The sequence below is a fragment of the Corvus moneduloides genome, chromosome 6 (genome assembly GCF_009650955.1).
Source record: "Corvus moneduloides isolate bCorMon1 chromosome 6, bCorMon1.pri, whole genome shotgun sequence".
NCBI classification, from domain to species: domain Eukaryota; kingdom Metazoa; phylum Chordata; class Aves; order Passeriformes; family Corvidae; genus Corvus; species Corvus moneduloides.
The window spans coordinates 62,858,715-62,875,641 of record NC_045481.1 but is presented as its reverse complement, the minus strand read 5'-3'; the positions used below and the strand labels follow the sequence as shown (position 1 = coordinate 62,875,641).

The following is a 16,927-nucleotide window of genomic DNA, read 5'->3' as shown; positions in this document are numbered from 1 at the left end:
CTTGGTTCTGGGATCTCAGGGACACCTGTTTTCCAAGTACATTTTTCTGGCTTTTCTTGGATCTGTAGGAAATTTTAGTTCCTTACCTGGTTGCCAGTGGTGCTGTGAGTGCCTGGAGAGGCAGATTTTAACGGAATTTTTTGGGAAAGCTGGATTTTCCAGCCTCTGGCTGCTCGTGTTTTCCTGGTCTCCCACCTCCTTCGCATCTCTCATGGAATTTGGGGGTTATCTGGATCTTTCCATGCTCTTCCCCAGCTTGGATCTCCCCTGTAACCCCTGGTTAAGTGCCCCCCAAGTCCCATTCGTGTGGGTTTTTCCCAAATCCTTCCTTCCAGAGACAGCTGGTGCTGGAAGCATCCCTGGCTCCCGCTTCCATCCCGGATTCTCCGAGGAGGCCGCAGGGAGAAGGCTATATTTGGACATCTCTTCCCAGAGCTGGGGGAGCAGGGAGTGACCGTGGACTCTCTGCTCCTGCCTTTATTACCTCGGGCTCTGTTTACCTGCCTGGAGCAGCCTGTTCCCAAAATTTGGGAGGCCCAGGGCACAGCACAGCCTGGATCCTGGAAGCTCTCTCCTTTTCCCACCAACACTGGGGGTGCTGGTGCCAGTGCAGTGTTGGCACCCTGCTCTTTTTGGGATAAAAGTGCTGCTGGCCCGGGCTGGGCCGTTGTTTATCCACTGCCACTGCTCATGAGCTGCCTCCCAGGGATTTGGGATCACATTCCCTTAGGACAGGAGCTTCCCATGGCTGCACTGGGGTTCCTAAAAACTGGCATGACCCCCCCAATGTGGCTTCCATTGGGAAGGGGGCTGTGTCTTGCCTGGGTGATCCCAGCCCTTGGGAAGGATTTTGTGCTGGATTGGGAATTTTGGAGGCAGCAGTGCCCTTTGCTCTATGGGATCAATCATTTACCTACCTCCGACCTTTGCTTCATTCCCTGCCCTGGGATGGGGGCGCGGGGTCGGGGGGTCACTGGAGCGGGGTGTCCCGCAGCATCCCTCTCCCTCCTGGATGCATCCCACCATCCCGGCTCCGCTCGGCCCCTTTCTCCGCCGCGTGGGTCCCCGTGCAGGGCTGGGAAGGCGGCCCAGCGCCTCCAGGAGAAGGAGGAGGAGGAGGAGGAGGAGGAGGAGGAGGGGTGGGGAGAGGCCATGCCGGAGCTTTGCCAGATGTGGGAAAGCAGAGAAGGGGGGACGCCTTTCCCGCTGCTTCCCAAGCCTTGGGGGTACCCCCTTTCCTGGCCCGCGGCCAGGGCAAGAATGGCCGGGATGCCACCACTCGCCCCAGCTGAAAGGGACAACCTTGGGGTGACCCCAGACCCCCCGTGTGGGTTTGGGGGGGGGGGGTGGGTGCCGCTGGCGACCCCCCCGCTCTCGCCCCCCTCCAATCCCGCATTGTTCCCGGCTCGGCGGGAGGAGGAGGAGGAGCAGGGCCAAGGGCCAGCGGGAAGGCAGGCGGGAAGGCGGGCGCCGGGACGTGCTGGAGCCGCCTGTCATGTTGGTGGAGCTGCTCTTCCAGGCTGCCTGTGTGTCCCTGTTCCTCTCCAGCGGCCAGGGCAGGGTGTATCCCGCGAGGAAGAAGCCGGCCAGCTTTGCCGTGGAGAGGTAGCTGGATCCCCCCTTTTTCCTTCTCCCTCTTCCAGCTACACCTGGGATGGGCAGCGTGCCGAGCTCCGGCTACCCCTGCCCCTCCAGCTGCAGGAGGGCTGGCCGGAGGGGTCCCAGCCGGAGGGGCTGGCACCCCGCAATTCCCTCCTTCTTCCCAGGTCCAGGGGAGCATGACCCTGCTCCTCGCATCCCTGTCCTTCTCCCCACATCCCTGTCCTGCTCCCCGTATCCCTGCCCTGCTCTCCGTATCCCCGTCCAGCCGGGGGACGCTTCTCCCATCACCACGTGCTGGGATGTTCGGGTTGGCTGGGAAGCGGTTGTCCCCTCTCTGTCCCACCGTATCCTACCTTCCTCCGATCCGTGCCATGCTCTGCTTCCCGGGACACGGGCACATCCTGGCCACTCCGGCTGTTCCCTCGTCCTCGCATTCCCGGGACCTTTGCTCCATGCAGGGGGCTCAGGACAGGGTGGCCTCAGGCTCTGGTGTCCCACAGGCGCCGCGTGGGGCCCCACGTCTGCTTCCAGGGCTCCAGCAGCGGATGTTGTCCCGGCTGGATGCTGTCCCCGGGCAGCGGGAAGTGCACCCTGCGTGAGTACGGGGGTCTGGGGGGCCGGTGGGGGTCCTGTTCCCATTCCCAGAGCTCCTGTTCCCATTCCCACAGCGCTCTGCTCCTTCGGCTGCGGTGGCGGTTCCTGCATCGCTCCCAACCTTTGTGTGTGCCCGGATGGAGAGCAGGGAATCACCTGCCCAGGTACCGGGAGAAGTGGCTATGCGGGGTGCCCTTCCCTGTCCACGCCACGAATCCCAAGGGATGGAGATGGCCATGAACCCGTGGGCACCGTGCCCAACCCTCTTCCCTCTCCATGCCACAAATCCCAGCGGATGGAGGTGACCGTGGCTCCTTGTCACCTCTCCCCGGCACTGTCCCCATCCCTGGCGGATCCATGCAGCGGGGTGGGAAGCGAGTGGTCCCAGGGTGGCCTGGGTGCCCTGTGGACGCCGTGTCCGTGTTCCAGAGCCAGCGGGAACGTGCGGGGAGTACGGCTGCGACCTGTCCTGTAACCACGGTGGCTGCCAGGAGGTCGCCCGCGTGTGTCCCATCGGCTTCTCCATGGCTGAGACGGCCAACGGCGTCCGCTGCACCGGTGAGCGGGAGTGCGATATCCCGACGGGAGAGGGCATCCCGGTGGTGTCTGCACCCCAAATCTGGCCGTTCCCTGTGTCCCTCCAGACATCGATGAGTGCCGGAGCGCGGCCTGCGAGGGGACGTGCGTGAACACGGAGGGCGGATTCGCCTGCGAGTGCGGAGCTGGCCGGGAGCTCTCCGCCGACCGCCGCAGCTGCCGGGGTGCGCGGGGGCCCGGGGGGGCGGCCGGGGCTCCCGAGGGATCCTGACCCTCATCCCAACCCCCAGACATGGATGAATGCCAGGCCACACCGTGCCAGCACCGCTGCGAGAACAGCGTGGGCAGCTACCGCTGCTCCTGCCGGCCCGGATACCACCTCCACGGGAACCAGCATTCCTGCGTGGGTGAGCACCGGGATGGGGCCCTTCCCATCAGTCCCGGGGGATGGAGGTGGCCCTGAGCACTGTACCAGATTCCCTTCCCTCTCCATGCCATGAATCCCAAGGGATGCAGGTGGCCACTGAGCCTCTCCGTGCATGTGCGAGCACCAGGCTTAACCCTCATCCCTCTCCATGCCATGAATCCCAAGGGATGCAGGAGGCCACGAGCCTGTGGGCACAAGCCAGACCCTCATCCCTCTCCATGCCATGAATCCCAAGGGATGCAGGAGGCCGTGAGCCTGTGGGCGCTGTGCCAGCCCCCCTTCCCTTGCCATGGCACAAATCCCAAGGGACGCAAGTGTCCATCGGCCTATGACCACAGTGCTGCCACCTCATCCTCATCCCTGCGTGGGCTGTGCCGAGGGCCCATCCCAGTGCTCCAGGCTCTTTCCTGGGCCACATCCCGGGGTGCAGCAGCTCCTGCCACATTACCTTATCCTGCAGATGTGGATGAGTGCCGGCGGCCTGGCGTGCGCCGCTCCTGCCAGCACAGCTGCCACAACATTCCCGGCAGCTTCCGCTGCTCCTGCCGCCCCGGATACCGGCTCAGTGCGGACAGAGTGTCCTGCGAAGGTACCTGTGTCCTTCTCCAGCCTGGGGGAGCAGGGTGGGATGCTCCCATCTCCCTGCCTGCCCCAAGTGATGTCTCTCCCTTCCTGATTTCCTTCCTAGGGTACCCCAAATCTATCCTGGCTCCGTCGCCCATCCTGCAATCCCTACAGCATCCACCCACCCTTGTCCTGCTCCCTCCTGGCTCCCACCTGCTCCCGAGAGGCTCCCCCTCTCCCCACCTCCCTGTGGCAGCTCCCAGTACCCAATTCCCTCCCTCCTCCCCATCCCTGTCCCCTGAGCCGTTCCCGCGTACCGTGGGAGCCCCCGGCACCTCCGTCCCACCGTCCCCTCGTTGCTGGCACCGGGGGATCCCTCGGGAGCCCGGCGCTAGCTGGACGGAGCCGGGATGCCAGAGCTGCACCTGTCAGGTGAGCATCCCGTCCCCCAATCCCTTCCCATGGCACCATCCCGACCTGGGATGAGCCACCACCTGTCCTGGCAGGGGGGACGAGTCCTCTGTGATGCCGTGAGCTGCTCTGTTCCCTGCTCCCACCCGCTTCCTGCTCCGGCTGGGGGTTGCTGCCCCACCTGTACGGGTGAGTCCCGGCCCCTCTGATCCCCCCAGTTCCCGGGATGGCCCCCCTGAATTCCCAGGGGAATGTCCCTGACCCCCATGGCTCGCAGGGTGCCTGCACGAGGGGGTGGCCAGGGCCGAGGGCGATGTGTTCTCCCCATCCGATGGGAATTGCACCGTCTGCGTCTGCTTGGTGAGCTGGATTGGGATGGGAGAATCCCCCCCCATCCCTGGGCAACTCCCGGCCTTGGGGACCCTCATCATGCTGCATCCTGGCTCAACCATGGATGGGGATGCTCTGGGGGCGATGACACCCTCCCATCATCCCTCCGTGGGGAATCAGGATCCTGTTTCCCAGCCCCATGCTCCCCTCTGCAGGCCGGGAATGTCTCCTGCCTCTCCCCGGAATGCCCCCCAGGATCCTGCCCCAGCCCCTCTCCGGCCGACTGCTGCTCCTGCACTCCAGGTGATCCCGGGACCCCCAGTCTGGGGGTGCGAGGACCCCCGGCCTGGGCTGGGCATTAGGGAAGAGCTGTGCTTGGCGCTCCAGCCCCACTGCTTCCCCTTTTCCCAGAGAAGTGCAATTTCCGGGGACGCACGTATGCGCACGGAGCCCAGTTCAGCCTGGATGGGGACGACTGCACCACCTGTGTCTGCCAGGTGAGTCCCGGATGTCCCCAGGGATGAGGATCCCCAAGGCTGGGAGGTCTCCAGGCACGAGGATCCCCAGGGATGAGGATCCCCAGGGATGCTCCAGCGTTTCCCTGCACCTGCTGGGGGGATCCCGGCTTTGCTCGGGGCTGCCGGTGGGGACAGCAGGTGACCCGTTCCCGTGTTCCCAGGGAGGAGAGGTGGAATGTTCCTTCACTCCCTGCCCCGTTCTGGATTGTCCCCAGCACCAGCGGCACCTGGGTCCCGGGCAGTGCTGCTCCACCTGCCGGGACCCTCCGGCCCCCGCCGGTGAGTCGGGATGAGGGACACAGCTGGGAATGGGCAGGGAGGGACACGGAGAGGGAGGAGGGGAAAAGCTGGGGGAAAGGGGAATGGCATGGCATGGGAAGAACAGCTGGGGGAGAGGATGTGGGGGACACTTGGGGATGGGGAGAGTGGGATGTTGGGATATTTGGGGATGGGATGTGGGGAAGGGCACGGTGGGATGAGGAGGGACACAAGCCAGGTGGGATGTGGGAATACTTGATGATGGGAAGGGTGGGAGATAGGGAATACCTAGGAACAGGGAGGGTGGAACATCGGGAACACCCAGGGGCTGGAAGGGCAAGTTTTACGGGACAGCTGGGAACAGGGATCCTACCCAGGTTGCTTCCTGGATGACAACGGTGTGGAGTTTCCCGTCGGACAGATCTGGTCTCCGGGCGATCCCTGTGAGTTATGCATCTGCCAGGTGAATGAGAACCTGCTCTGCTTCATTCCCTCTTCCCCATCCCTGCCCCAGCGCACGGCTCCTGCCCCATTCCCGCCCTCAGGATGCCCGTGGCCTGGCGGGTCCCAAATCCCCCAAATCCGGCGGGTTTGGGAATGCCGAGGTGTCTGTCAGGGTGTTCCCGCCTGCAGGCAGATGGCTCCGTGAGCTGCCAGCGCACGGATTGTGTGGAGACCTGTCCTTATCCCATCCGCATTCCCGGGCAGTGCTGCCCCGACTGCTCCGCAGGTGAGGGTGTGCCCGGAATTCCGGCATTCTGAGCCGCCCGGGGACCGCCTGAGCCCCTCTCCCCGCAGGCTGCACCTACATGGGGAGGATCTTTTCCAACAACGAGACCTTCCCGTCGGCGCTGGATCCCTGCCTGAGCTGCATCTGCCTGGTGAGGGCTGGGCCGGGCATTCCCAGAGGATTGGCGGCTCCCGCCCCGTGGGCTGAAGGCCGGTTTTTGGCTCCGTTGCAGGGAAAAGCTCCGGGGGCGCCCCGGGGTTCCTAACGCCCGGCCCTCGGGGGTCTCTCCCGTCTCTCGCAGCTGGGCTCGGTGGCCTGCTCGCCTCTGGAATGTGCCATCGTGTGCTCCTACCCCTTCCACCCCGAGGGTCGGTGCTGCCCCGTCTGTGAGGGTACGAGCTTGAGGGGGGGGGGGGGTGTCCCCAAAATCCTCCTGAGCCGCCCAAAATCCCCCTTGAACTCCCCAAAAACCCCCCCTGAAACTCGGTGCCCCCAGACTGCAACTACCAGGGCAGGAAGGTGGAGAACGGCCAGAGCTTCATTCCCGAGGGACAGCCCTGTACCCACTGCACCTGCCAGGTGAGACCCCCCGCCCATTCCCATGGGATGCCCGCATCCATGGAGAGCCTGTGCCGGTGCCATTGGATCCCTGGAAGGGCTGGCAGGGCTGGCTGATCCCTGTTTTCCCAGCTTGGAGAGGTGAGCTGTGAGGAGAGGCCGTGCCCCCGCTCCTGCTCCGAGCCCCCCGTGGGCTGCTGCCCATCCTGCCCAGGTAATGGGATCCCCGGATCCATCCCCGGGCACTTGGATGTGCTCCTGGGAAAGAGGTGGGTGCTGACCAAAATCCTCCCTCTGTCAGCCACAGACGTCCGGCTCCTGCTGCAGGGCGGTGACCTGTCCCCATCCTCATCCCCATTCTCTTCCCCATCCTCATCCCAGTCCCCAGTCCCTGATGATTCACCCCCTGGCACCCCTCACCCCCTGCGCCACCGCCTGGCCCAGCTCCTGCTTCCCACCACACTCCCCCTCGGTCCCTCTCCAGGGATTTGGGATGCTGGGAAGCCCCCTCTGACGACTCCGAGCCCCTCCGGATACCCCTCGGCACCCACTGTGCCCCCCGACCCCCCCTGTGAGGCCACAGCCCCCCCCGATCCCACAGGCACCCCCAAGGCTCAGGGATCCCCTGGGAATGAGGATCCCTCTGCAGTGCCATCAGACAGCCCCAGGTTCCAGGTGCCAGGTGTGCCTGGAATGCCGTGAGGAGGAGGAGGAGGATGAAGGAAAGGAGAAAAAGGGGGTCTGCAGGACCAGCAGGCCTGGCCCTGGGGAGGGGGAAACTGTCCCCCTGCCACCAATAAAGTCACTCTGGTATTTATTCCCTGTCCCTTCATCCCTGCCAGCATGTGGAGCCCTGGGGCTTGTCCCCTGGGAATTTTGGGATGAGTGGCTTTCCAGGATGATGAGGGCAGTGCTGGAGGTGTTCAGCCCCCTCAGCCTGAGTGGGGGTTTGGGGACAGGAGGGACGTGTCCTGCCCCAGGTCCCCAAGGCTGGGAGCTCCCCAGGGATGAGCAGAGCCACATCCAGGCTCCCATCCTGGGGGCACAGGGACATCCTCGGTGGGTGCAGCTGAGGGTGGCACCAGAGACACGCCACATTCCCAGGGATGTGGTGGCCTTTCCCAGAGAGACACAGCACAGGGGGGCTTCTCCACACCTTTATTGTCCTCGGTGGTGGCAGGAGTGCCCAGAAAGGGACAAGCCCTGCCAGCCACCGAGTTGGGAACACCTGGGATTCCCATCCCAGCTCAGGGCAGCCGGGACAGCCCCACCTTGTTGTTGGCCCTGTCGAAGATGATGTAATATTCCCGGATAAAGACATCCCCCAGGATCCAGAGCTCGCCCTCCTCCGTGGGCACATCCATGCCTTGCAATCCCAGCGTGCAGTACCCATTACTCTGCTCCAAGGACATGGAATGGGGTGGTCACCAGTTGTTGGATCCCTCCCTGTATCCCCACAGACCCACTCCCAGCGGGATGCTCACCCTTAACACGTAGGCTCGGGGCGGCACCGGGAATTCTTTGCCGTGGATGTGGAAGATGAGGTCAGGAAGGTGTCTGGCAGCCTCACAGCTGATCTGGGGGGGACACGGGGGGGTCAGCAGCCAATCCAGGTGGGATAAAATTCCTAGGGAGCATCCCGAGGCCTCACCTCACCACTGGAGCTGGCGCCGAGGTGGCGCAGGAGGGTCCGGAGGGCCCGGACAGGAACAGCCAACAGCGTGGTTCCCGTATCCACAATGGCCTGGCATCCCGAGGAACAGGCCACCGGAGCCCCATTGGCAGAGACTCTGGGAAGAGGGATGCAGGGTGAGCCTGGACTCCCCAAAACACCAGCTGGAGGGCAGGGAATAGCAGGAATACCTCTCCATGGTGATCTGCCAGTAGGTTTCCGCGGAGAGTGGGATCCATGAGATGCCGTGGGTGATGTAGTAGGGATCGATGGCACCGAAGAGGACAAAGCTCCCACCTTGGCTGTCCCTGGAAAGGGGGATCCATCCCGGGTGGTTCCCATCCCACCAACACCCCCGTTCCCATTGGAAAATGGGGCCAGTGTGAGGGAGAAGGGAGAAATCCTCAGCAGCTCCGGCTGGGATTTACCTGCTCAGGTAGACAGAGAAGAGATGCCTATCCACGAGGTTTTCTATCATCATGTTGTCGAAGACAGGGGTGGCTCCAGAGGAGGCGATGCTTGGGAATGCCAATCCCAGGATGCCGTCGAAGGGGGCATAGTAGAAGAAATCCCCCGGCTCCGTCTCAGCCAGCCCAAAAATCTGGTTGCGGACATTGATCCCGGCGACCTGGGAGAAGGGAGACAGCTGTGGATTGGGCACGATCCCATGGGATCCCACGGGATGAGAGGGCTGGAGCACGTGGCCGTACATTGACGGTGTCGTATCCCAGGACTCCGGTCATGCTTCCCGTGCCGTAGGCGATGAACAGGGTGTCGTTGGTGCTGAGGAACGTGGAGGATTGCGCGGGATTGAAGCGGTTGTGATTGCCTGTGAGGGTGGGAAGGAGGGGGATTGCCTGATGTCCCTTGGGAAAAGACTGGGCAGAGCCATCCAAGGCTCCCAAAGGACACATTCCAGCCTTATTCCAGACACCTACTGCAGGCTGGGCTGGAGCAGAAGACCGAGGGAACCCAGAGGTTGGAGGAGCCGGTGTCGAAGACCACGGTGAATTCCTGGGGTGGGGTCCCGATGGAGATGATGCCGAAGTACTCATCCTGTTGGAATGGGGTTGGGAAAGGGTCAGTGGGATTGGGAAGGGGAAGGAAGAACGGATAAGGGGCCAATGGGATGAGTTAAAGGGATGAGGAAGGGACCAGTGGGACAGATAATGGGCCAGCGGGATGGGGAAGGAGCCAGCAGCCCTCCCGCGCTCCCTGATCCCAGCTCCTAATCCCAGCCCCTCACATCCATGTAGTTCTCCAGGGGCTCCACAGCAATGCCCGGGAAATACTTGGCAGCCAGGTTGTAGGGATGCTGCTCCAGGTAACTCTCCAGCAAGCCCTGCTCCTGCAGCCTCTGCCGCAGTGACTTCATCCTCTTCAGCGGCACCCTGCGGACAGAGACCGGGATGTGTCATCGGGATCATCCCGCATCCCACATCCCACATCCCTGTTTTGGGGACCCCCCCGGGGCTCACCTGGTCTGGAAGCCCTGGGCCAGGCCCACCAGGGCAAGGAGCAGGAGCAGCTTCATGGTGGGAGCTCACGGAAAATGTGCCTCCAATCCAGGTCCCGCTCCTTATATCCCGGCTCCGGTGTTTGGCCAGAGGCCCCGATAAGAAAGGCAAACTGCTGCTGGGATGGTTATCAAAATGTCCTTAAGGAAGGCGGGGGGAATGTCAAGGCAGGGAGGGGATCCCCGTATTCCTGGGGGGAATTCAGGCCATGGGGATGTTGGGATGGGCGGGAAGCACTCCCGGTTTTTCTGTGGGAGCTGGTGGGAATGCAGGGTTGTTTGTCCCCTGAACCCTCTAATTCCTTGCTGGAGGGTTTGAGCCAGACTCTTCCAGGAATGGGGCAGCCACAGCTTCCGTGGGAAATCCATTCCCAGGAATGCCTCACCACCCTCACAGGGAAGAATTCCTTCCCAATATCCCTTCTAACCCTGTCCTCTGGTAGAAGGAAGTGATTCCCCCTTGTCCTGTCACTCCAGGTCCTTTTCCAAAGGCCCTCTCCAGCTCTCCTGGAGCTCCTTAAGGCACTGGAAGAGGCTCCAAGGTCTCTCCAGATCCTTCTCTTGCCAAGGCCCCATGAAGGATTTTAAGGCTGCCAGGTCCAGATTTTCCATTCTGGGAATCAGCCAAGACTTTGTCCTTTCCAGCCCCCTACAACACATCCCATCCCGCTTTCCTTCCTCAGGGATAATCCGGTGCTCCATCCCTTCTCTCCCGACATCCCCCATCCAGGCTCTTCATTTCACTCCCCCAGCACAACCTAGCATCGTATCCTTGGATTCTTCTACCCTTCCCAGCTGGGATGGGGCTGATTCCAAGGGAGGAACGCCAGCTCCAGCCTTAGGGAGCCTTTGATCTCCTCCAGGACAAGGTGACCCTTCCAGGAGCCACGGATCCAGCACGTGGTGCCGTGACCAAAGCCAAGGTGCCCAATCCTGCTCCGGTGACCTTCATCCAGAGGCATCCGGAGCTCAGCTTTCCCCCAGCTCATCCCAGTTTTCTCCCAGTTCAGGGATTTTGGATGTGGGAACGGAGTGACAGGACAAAAGGGAATGGCTCCAAACTGGGAAACAGGATACTGGGAAGAAACTCTGCACTGTGAGGGATGGATTTCCCGGAGAACCTGTGGATGCCCCATCCCCGGAAGCGTCCAAAGCCATACTGGAATATGAACCTGTGGATTTTGGAGCTGCCAGGTTTTCCTCCTTTTTTTTGGCCAAAACAGTAGAGAAAACAAAAATACTAAGTTTTCCCAGAGCTGTAAACCCATTGAATTCCCAAAAGCGCCATCCTGGGGGATCAGGATTCCTGGTTTTTCAATGGAAAAAAAAATAAAAAACATTTGCCCAGTTATGGGAAGTTTTAGGACAAGCTTTTTGTGCTGCTAGTAAATCCCATCAAAGCAGAACAATCCAAAAGGGATGACATCCATAGAAGGAAGAAACTGTGGAATTCTGGACTGGAAAAAAAAAACGGGAATTGCTATTTAGCACTAATTAAATCCAGAATAAAATCTGGGAGGATGGGAAAATAACCCCTTTTAAGGCATGAAATGGCTTCCTCCGAGAGAAATCCTGGATTTTCCCAACCTTGGTGGGGAAATGGAGGGAATGAGATGCTGGATCCTGGAATAAACCATCCCAGTGCTCGGAGCCCTTTGGATGGGAGCAGGTGGCCCCTCTGCCACAGCTTTCCTTGGCACCAGAGGGCACCAAAGCATGGGGAGATCCCAAAATCCCCCAGCTGGAAAGATGGATCTGGAAGCTTTTCCTCCTGGTTGACACAGCAGGGGGTGGCTGAGGATTCCCAGGCAATAAAACCCTCCCAAAATTTAGGCTTTTACCGGGAAAATTCAGATTTTTAATGTCATTTTGATGTGGGCACACCCCTTGGGATGAATTTAACTTCCGTGGGAATCACCCTATGGATCAAACAGGGATTTTCGGGACATCAAAACTTGCTCTGACAAAACTCCCTTAATTTTATCTCTGCAGCCTCCCCCCCCCAAAAAAAAAACCAAACCCTTTATGGACACAGATCTTATCTTGGGAATGGATTAAGGAAGTCAACTTTTCCAGGCCCTGTTCCCACTTTTTCTTGTCCCTTCCCTAGAGGCTTTCATCACCCGGGCGCTTTATCGGAGCTGTCAGATGAAAGGAGGGAAATCTGACGCTCCCGAGGTGTCAAATTTCTGGGATTGGATCAAAAAATATTTGATTAACTTATCGAGGAAGCCCAGGGATGTTGGCTGATCCTTGTGGGAATGGAATTCTGCGGGACCTCGGGCTGCTCAGGTCACCTTTTCCTACCTGCTGTGGGTGATTTTGGCCGGGATTAAGACGCCATCCGAGGGAAAAAAGTGTGTGGAACCATCTTCTGTGGGAATTAAGGATATTAATAAGCAGATAATGGGAATACCCTTCCAAAAGCACTTGTTTATCCCAAATTCATTTCTGGAGAACACTTTTAAATGGGTATTTTCCCATTTCTTCTGCGCAAATCCAAACACAATTTCCCCCCTCTCCTCAAATCTTACGCTTTGGTATAAAATGTCAATTAAACATTTTCCAGCTTTTCCAGATTTGTGGAAACAACTCCAAAAGAAGCCTGGAAAACATTTTTTTTTCCCCCTTTGGAAAGTCAAGTCCCTTTTTTTCCCCCATAGCACTGGGGGTTTGACCTGGTTATCAGCCACGCTGGGAACAAATTGTCCTTGATTTACCTGGAATTATTTGGGATCATATGACTCCCGTTTGTTGCACAACAGCTCTCAGGTGACGGGATCAGAGGTGCCTTTCCCGGATCCCGGCACTTCTGGAACAGCTGGGTGACCTTGGCCGGCCTTCCATAGTCTCCTGAAGGAGCAGAAATCATGGAGCTCTTCCCCTGCCTCATCCTTGCTTGGGTTTTGGGAATGTGGGGTTACAGCTGGAAAAGTGGAGCATTTTCCAAGCTTACTTTGGGAAAGTCGGATTTGTAGAGTGGGTGATGGGATTGGAGCTTTCTCCGGAATATTCTTGCCTCATGTGAGGAGGAACTAAGCAGGTATTCCAGAGGAATTTGCTTTGATCTCTTGGATCCAGCTGGAAGAACCCGGCATTTTATAATGTGCTTTCTAAACCACTTCCAACCTGGCCTTGGACACTTCCAGGTATGGGGGAACCGGAGCTTCCCTGGGCAACTTGCTTCACCACCCTCACAAGGAAGGATTTATTCCCAATATCCAACTTAAAACCGCCCTGTGTCCGTGTGGAGCCTTTCCCCCTTTCCCTATCGCTCCACGCCCTTCTCCAAAATCCCTCTCCAGCTCTCCCGCAACTCCTTGCACCCCGAAAACGCGAAGGATATAATTCCTAGAGCAGCTACAGCTCGGGGAGAACCCCGCGGGCAGCCAAAGAACGATTATTGATTAAAAAATTCCATTAAATTGAGCCCTGCTCCCGCCCCCCCCAACATGGCGGCGCTGGGCGGAACCTTTCCCCTCACGCTCGGAGGGGGGAGGGGCCCGCCCCTCCCGCCGCTCCCGCCGTGGCCCCGCCCACTTCCGGTTGGTGCCGGAAGCCGGAAGCGGCGGCGGGGGGAGGGTCCCCGTGGCGCCTCGGTGAGTGCGGGAGAGGGCCGGGAATGGGAATAACGGAAATAGCGGCGGGATAACGGGGATAATGGCGCTGCTCCCGCCTCCCGCTCGCTGCACCCCCGCAGGTGCGCAGCCCTTCGCGTCCACCTTTCCTGAGCGCCTGTGGATGCTTCCCAGAGCCCACCCCGAGCTTTCCCACTCGCAGCATTCCCGCTTATCTCTCTCCAGCTCCATGAAATCTAGCTAATGCCCCCCCCTAAAGAACCAAATCGGGTGATTTCTGCCCCACACCTGCAGCGCGGGACTTCATTGCCAGTTTTTCCCTCGGACAGGTTTATCTGGATCGTGGATTGGGCAACCCTGAGCCTCAGCGTGGCTGTTGCGGCATTCCCGGCGTGATATCCTTGGGATGTTCCACCTGGATGAGAAGTAGAAGAGCTGGCAGCGAATAGGACGGCGCAGGTTTGGTGTATTTCCTTGTTTCTTAGGGCATTCCCACCTTATTCCGTCCCACCTCTTGGAATTTTCACCAGCCGCGGGATGCTCGCTCAATATACCCGGCAGCTGGGAATGCTTGGGATAAACCATGGATACGGCGCAGGAAATCCATTGTTTCCCTGATCTTTGTTGGGACTCCGTGGCAGGAGGCTGGAATTAGGTGATCCTTGAGGTCCTTCCCAAGCCTTTGGGCATGGTGGGATGTGGCCAGATCCCGGTTTCCTTGGCAGCATGGGAACCTGCGGTGGGATGGGATGGAGTCCGGAATGAGGCGGGCTCTGGGATGGGATGGAGGCATCCAGCTGGAATTTGCGACTCGGGGCTGTTGTTGGGTTTTTCCTTGACAGAACACCCTGGGACACACAGAATTCCATGCAGACAGGCTTGGGAAAGGGGGAAGAAGTCTTTTCCCGAGCTGGAATTAGTGGGAATGTTGCTTCTCCCTCTCAGTGAACGGAACCCAGCGCTGCTGCTCCAAGGACTTTAACGAGCCTGGATTTCAGTTGGAAACCTATTCCCAGTTGGACTTGGGGATTGATTTGCCTCTTTTTCCGTGCCCCAGGAATCCGGGAGGATGGACACGCTGAGGAACCGGACGGTGGAGGAGCTCCGGGAGCTGCAGGAGGATTCCCAGGAGATCGAGCGCTTGGCTTTGGAATCCCGGGAGGTTTGTGCCGGGAGGTGGCTCCGGGGTGTCCTGGGCGCCTTCCCGCGCTCACCATCCCAAATTCCGCAGGTCCAGGAGCTGCAGCTGGAAAGGGAGATGGCCCTGGCTGCCAACCGGAGCTTGGCCGAGCAGAACCTGAAATTCCAGGCGCCGCTGGAGACGGGACGCAGCGACCTCTCCAAGAAATACCAGGAGCTGCAGGAGCTGGCTGGGAGGTGCAGGGAGCAGAAGGAAAAGCTGGGTGAGCGCTGGGGTCTTCCCCCAGGAAGGATTCTGCTTCCCAGAAAACCGATATCCCGCTTTTTTCCAGCAGCTGGAGAGATGGAGGGTGTTATTCCTCTTGGATTTCCCTCCTTCCACCAGCACTTCCCAAGCCCGTTCCTGTGGGCTCTTTGCTGGTTTTTCCCTGGTTTCTGTCCTGTGATGGTGATTTTTCCTGGCTTTTTCCCTTTTCCCCCTCGGTTTTCCCAGAGAAATTCTCGGCAGCGCTGCAGCCTCAGACTTTGCTGGATCTCCTCCAGGTGGAAAGCCAGAAGATTGAAGAGGAATCCGAGGTGAGTTTAGGGCTTAAATCCATTGGGAATTCCAGTGATTTCATCCTCAAAGACTTGCAGTGACTGCCAGTCCCTAAAATCATGGATTACCTCTGGAGTCTGCTGGGTTTTCTCCAAAGGGCTGGATCCGTCCTTGCTCCTGTGTGGGTGCTGCTCCTTGGGATGTGGCTGGGAGGGACCTAGATCGGGATGAGGGAAGAGGAGGAGCAGAGGGATGCAGGGATGAGCCCGAGGCTGTTTCTCTCTTCCAGAAAATGGCTGAGAGGTTCCTGGAGGGCGAGGTGCCCCTGGAGACGTTCCTGGAGCAGTTTTCCGGCATGAGGAAGTTGTCCCACCTGCGCCGGGTCCGAGTGGAAAAGCTGCAGGAGATCGTGAGGAAGACGGAGGGATCCCAGGAGCGCGCCAGGGACTCTCAGCCTCCTCTTCCTCCTCCTCGTCCTCCTCCTCCTCCTCACGTTCCCACGGATCCAACAAAACCCTTCCCATCGGGATCTCCGGCCCTCCCTCTGCCCTACAGCCCGGCTCTGACCCTTCCGCCCGGCCCCACTGCCCACGGAGCGTTGCCTCCCGCCCCTTTCCCGGGATCTCCGGTCACCGTGGGACACGTGGCTTCCTCCCAGCCCAGCTCCCAGTCCACCTTTCCCTACCCGCTTCCTCCAGCTCCCGGATATCCGGCGGCTTCCGCTGCCGACTCTGCGCCGGGGTATCCCAAATCCACCTCGGGAGGCTTTTCCTGGTCTCCATCCCGGGCCCCGCCGCAGCCCTTGCCCTATCCTGCTCCCCATCCCTCTCCTCCCCCTGCCAGACCGGGGTACTCTCCCTACATCCCGCCTGGGGCAGGGAGACCGCAGTGTCCCTACCCCACTCAGCCCCCTCTCCCGAATTTCCCGATCCCAGCACAGGCTCCTTATCCTGGGCCTCCCCCAGCCTTTGGATACCCCCCACCTCCAAACCCTCAGCGTCCTTCCTGGCCTGGATACTAATCCAGGACTTCCAGGGAGCATCCTGTGCTGATTCCTCCTCTTTTTGGGGACTGAGGAAGAGGAGGGATCCCAGAGCGTTGCTCCTGGATCTGTCGGTGCAAAGGAATTACACGGGATAAGAGTCGGGCTCCGGAGGTCGGAGCGAGAGGCAGAGCCAGACCAGCAGAAATCCTGAGAGGAGAAACCTCCAGGGAAACCTTGGAGCACCTTCCGGTGCCTAGAGGGGCTCCAAAAGCACTGGAGAAGGACTTGGACAAGGACTTGGAGTATGGGATAATGGGGAATGGCTTCACCCTGGGTTTAGATGGGATTTGGGGAAGAAATTCTTCCCTGTGATGGTGGTGAGGCCCTGGAATGGATTTCCCAGGGAAGTCATGGCTGCTCCATCCCTGGAAGTGTCCAAGGCCAGGTTGGACAGGGCTTGGAGCAACCTGGACTAGTGGAAAGGGATTGGAAGTGGCTGATCCTTCAGATCCCTTTCCACCCAAACCACTCCAGGACTGGCAGTAGGAGTCGGTGATTCCCACCCGGGCCTGGGCAGCCTCCGGTATTCCCGACCTCCTGTGTGGTTTTTCGGGCTCCTCCCGTCCCCCCTTCTCAGGAAACACTTGGAAACAGAGGGAATGACAAACGGTGGAAATGGGATTTGCTTTGCTCAGCACTTTATCCTACGAATCCTGCCTGTATCCCTGTAAGTTATTTATAAGGAACCATTACTAATGGACTAGGACGAGGGGTTGGTGGAAGCAATTCCATCCCTGGCATTAATTAGAGTAATAAAACTGGATGAATTAATTGCACTCTGGAGTCACGGCCGCGGTTACTTTGGGAAGCAACGGAACATCCGCCTAAGGATTGATCCCTTTATCCCTTCCTGGCATCCACCTTCCTTTGGATCCCATCAGTGAAATCTTTCACCCCCTCCCAAGACCA

The 16,927-nt window shown here is 59.6% G+C and overlaps 3 protein-coding genes across 7 annotated transcripts; 2 read left to right on the top strand and 1 right to left on the bottom strand.

Annotated features, from left to right (window-relative positions):
• The first annotated feature begins 54 nt into the window (after positions 1 to 54).
• VWCE (von Willebrand factor C and EGF domains) lies at positions 55 to 7,347 on the top strand. Of its 3 annotated transcripts, none has more exons than XM_032111772.1 (19): positions 55 to 1,605; positions 2,061 to 2,197; positions 2,271 to 2,360; positions 2,626 to 2,754; positions 2,841 to 2,957; positions 3,024 to 3,140; positions 3,621 to 3,749; positions 3,849 to 4,156; positions 4,231 to 4,324; positions 4,413 to 4,495; positions 4,681 to 4,768; positions 4,877 to 4,962; positions 5,145 to 5,262; positions 5,619 to 5,684; positions 5,858 to 5,971; positions 6,040 to 6,122; positions 6,273 to 6,363; positions 6,468 to 6,550; positions 6,662 to 7,347. In XM_032111772.1, exons 1-19 carry the CDS (start codon positions 1,496 to 1,498, stop codon positions 7,229 to 7,231), a joined length of 2,613 nt encoding a protein of 870 aa, XP_031967663.1. In that variant the 5' UTR covers positions 55 to 1,495; the 3' UTR covers positions 7,232 to 7,347. The 3 variants fall into 3 exon arrangements, with proteins under 3 accessions (XP_031967663.1, XP_031967662.1, XP_031967661.1); XM_032111771.1 differs by having other exon boundaries at positions 5,619 to 5,704; positions 5,875 to 5,971; XM_032111770.1 differs by lacking the exon at positions 55 to 1,605 and having other exon boundaries at positions 1,616 to 2,360; positions 5,619 to 5,704; positions 5,875 to 5,971.
• Positions 7,348 to 7,672: 325 nt separating this feature from the next.
• LOC116445350 (pepsin A-like) lies at positions 7,673 to 12,825 on the bottom strand. Its single transcript, XM_032111911.1, has 10 exons — positions 12,438 to 12,825; positions 9,680 to 9,830; positions 9,448 to 9,592; positions 9,140 to 9,257; positions 8,912 to 9,030; positions 8,630 to 8,829; positions 8,393 to 8,509; positions 8,181 to 8,319; positions 8,014 to 8,106; positions 7,673 to 7,926 (listed from the first exon to the last, which is right to left on the bottom strand). Exons 2-10 carry the CDS (start codon positions 9,733 to 9,735, stop codon positions 7,777 to 7,779), a joined length of 1,137 nt encoding a protein of 378 aa, XP_031967802.1. The 5' UTR covers positions 9,736 to 9,830; positions 12,438 to 12,825; the 3' UTR covers positions 7,673 to 7,776.
• Positions 12,826 to 12,843: 18 nt separating this feature from the next.
• Positions 12,844 to 16,794, top strand: VPS37C (VPS37C subunit of ESCRT-I). Of its 3 annotated transcripts, none has more exons than XM_032111926.1 (6): positions 12,844 to 12,866; positions 13,625 to 13,754; positions 14,353 to 14,457; positions 14,527 to 14,698; positions 14,929 to 15,011; positions 15,263 to 16,794. In XM_032111926.1, the coding sequence occupies exons 3-6, from the start codon at positions 14,365 to 14,367 to the stop codon at positions 15,992 to 15,994; spliced, it is 1,080 nt and encodes a 359-aa protein (XP_031967817.1). In that variant the 5' UTR covers positions 12,844 to 12,866; positions 13,625 to 13,754; positions 14,353 to 14,364; the 3' UTR covers positions 15,995 to 16,794. The 3 variants fall into 3 exon arrangements, with proteins under 3 accessions (XP_031967817.1, XP_031967816.1, XP_031967818.1); XM_032111925.1 differs by lacking the exon at positions 12,844 to 12,866 and adding an exon at positions 13,236 to 13,316; XM_032111927.1 differs by lacking the exons at positions 12,844 to 12,866; positions 13,625 to 13,754 and adding an exon at positions 13,765 to 13,950.
• Positions 16,795 to 16,927: the final 133 nt, after the last annotated feature.

Bases quoted from the DNA above. Each gene is read 5' to 3' on its own strand.
- VPS37C (XM_032111926.1), top strand. From the start codon at position 14,365: ATGGACACGCTGAGGAACCGGACGGTGGAGGAGCTCCGGGAGCTGCAG. The intron at 14,699-14,928 runs GTGAGCGCTGGG...CGGTTTTCCCAG, and splicing joins GGAGCAGAAGGAAAAGCTGG to AGAAATTCTCGGCAGCGCTG. The intron at 15,012-15,262 runs GTGAGTTTAGGG...TCTCTCTTCCAG, and splicing joins AGATTGAAGAGGAATCCGAG to AAAATGGCTGAGAGGTTCCT.
- LOC116445350 (XM_032111911.1), bottom strand. From the start codon at position 9,735: ATGAAGCTGCTCCTGCTCCTTGCCCTGGTGGGCCTGGCCCAGGGCTTC. The intron at 9,258-9,447 runs GTGAGGGGCTGG...CCATTCCAACAG, and splicing joins CCCTGGAGAACTACATGGAT to GATGAGTACTTCGGCATCAT. The intron at 8,510-8,629 runs GTAAATCCCAGC...CCCCCTTTCCAG, and splicing joins TTCTCTGTCTACCTGAGCAG to GGACAGCCAAGGTGGGAGCT.
- VWCE (XM_032111770.1), top strand. From the start codon at position 1,655: ATGGGCAGCGTGCCGAGCTCCGGCTACCCCTGCCCCTCCAGCTGCAGG. The intron at 3,750-3,848 runs GTACCTGTGTCC...TTTCCTTCCTAG, and splicing joins GGACAGAGTGTCCTGCGAAG to GGTACCCCAAATCTATCCTG. The intron at 4,157-4,230 runs GTGAGCATCCCG...CTGTCCTGGCAG, and splicing joins GCCAGAGCTGCACCTGTCAG to GGGGGACGAGTCCTCTGTGA.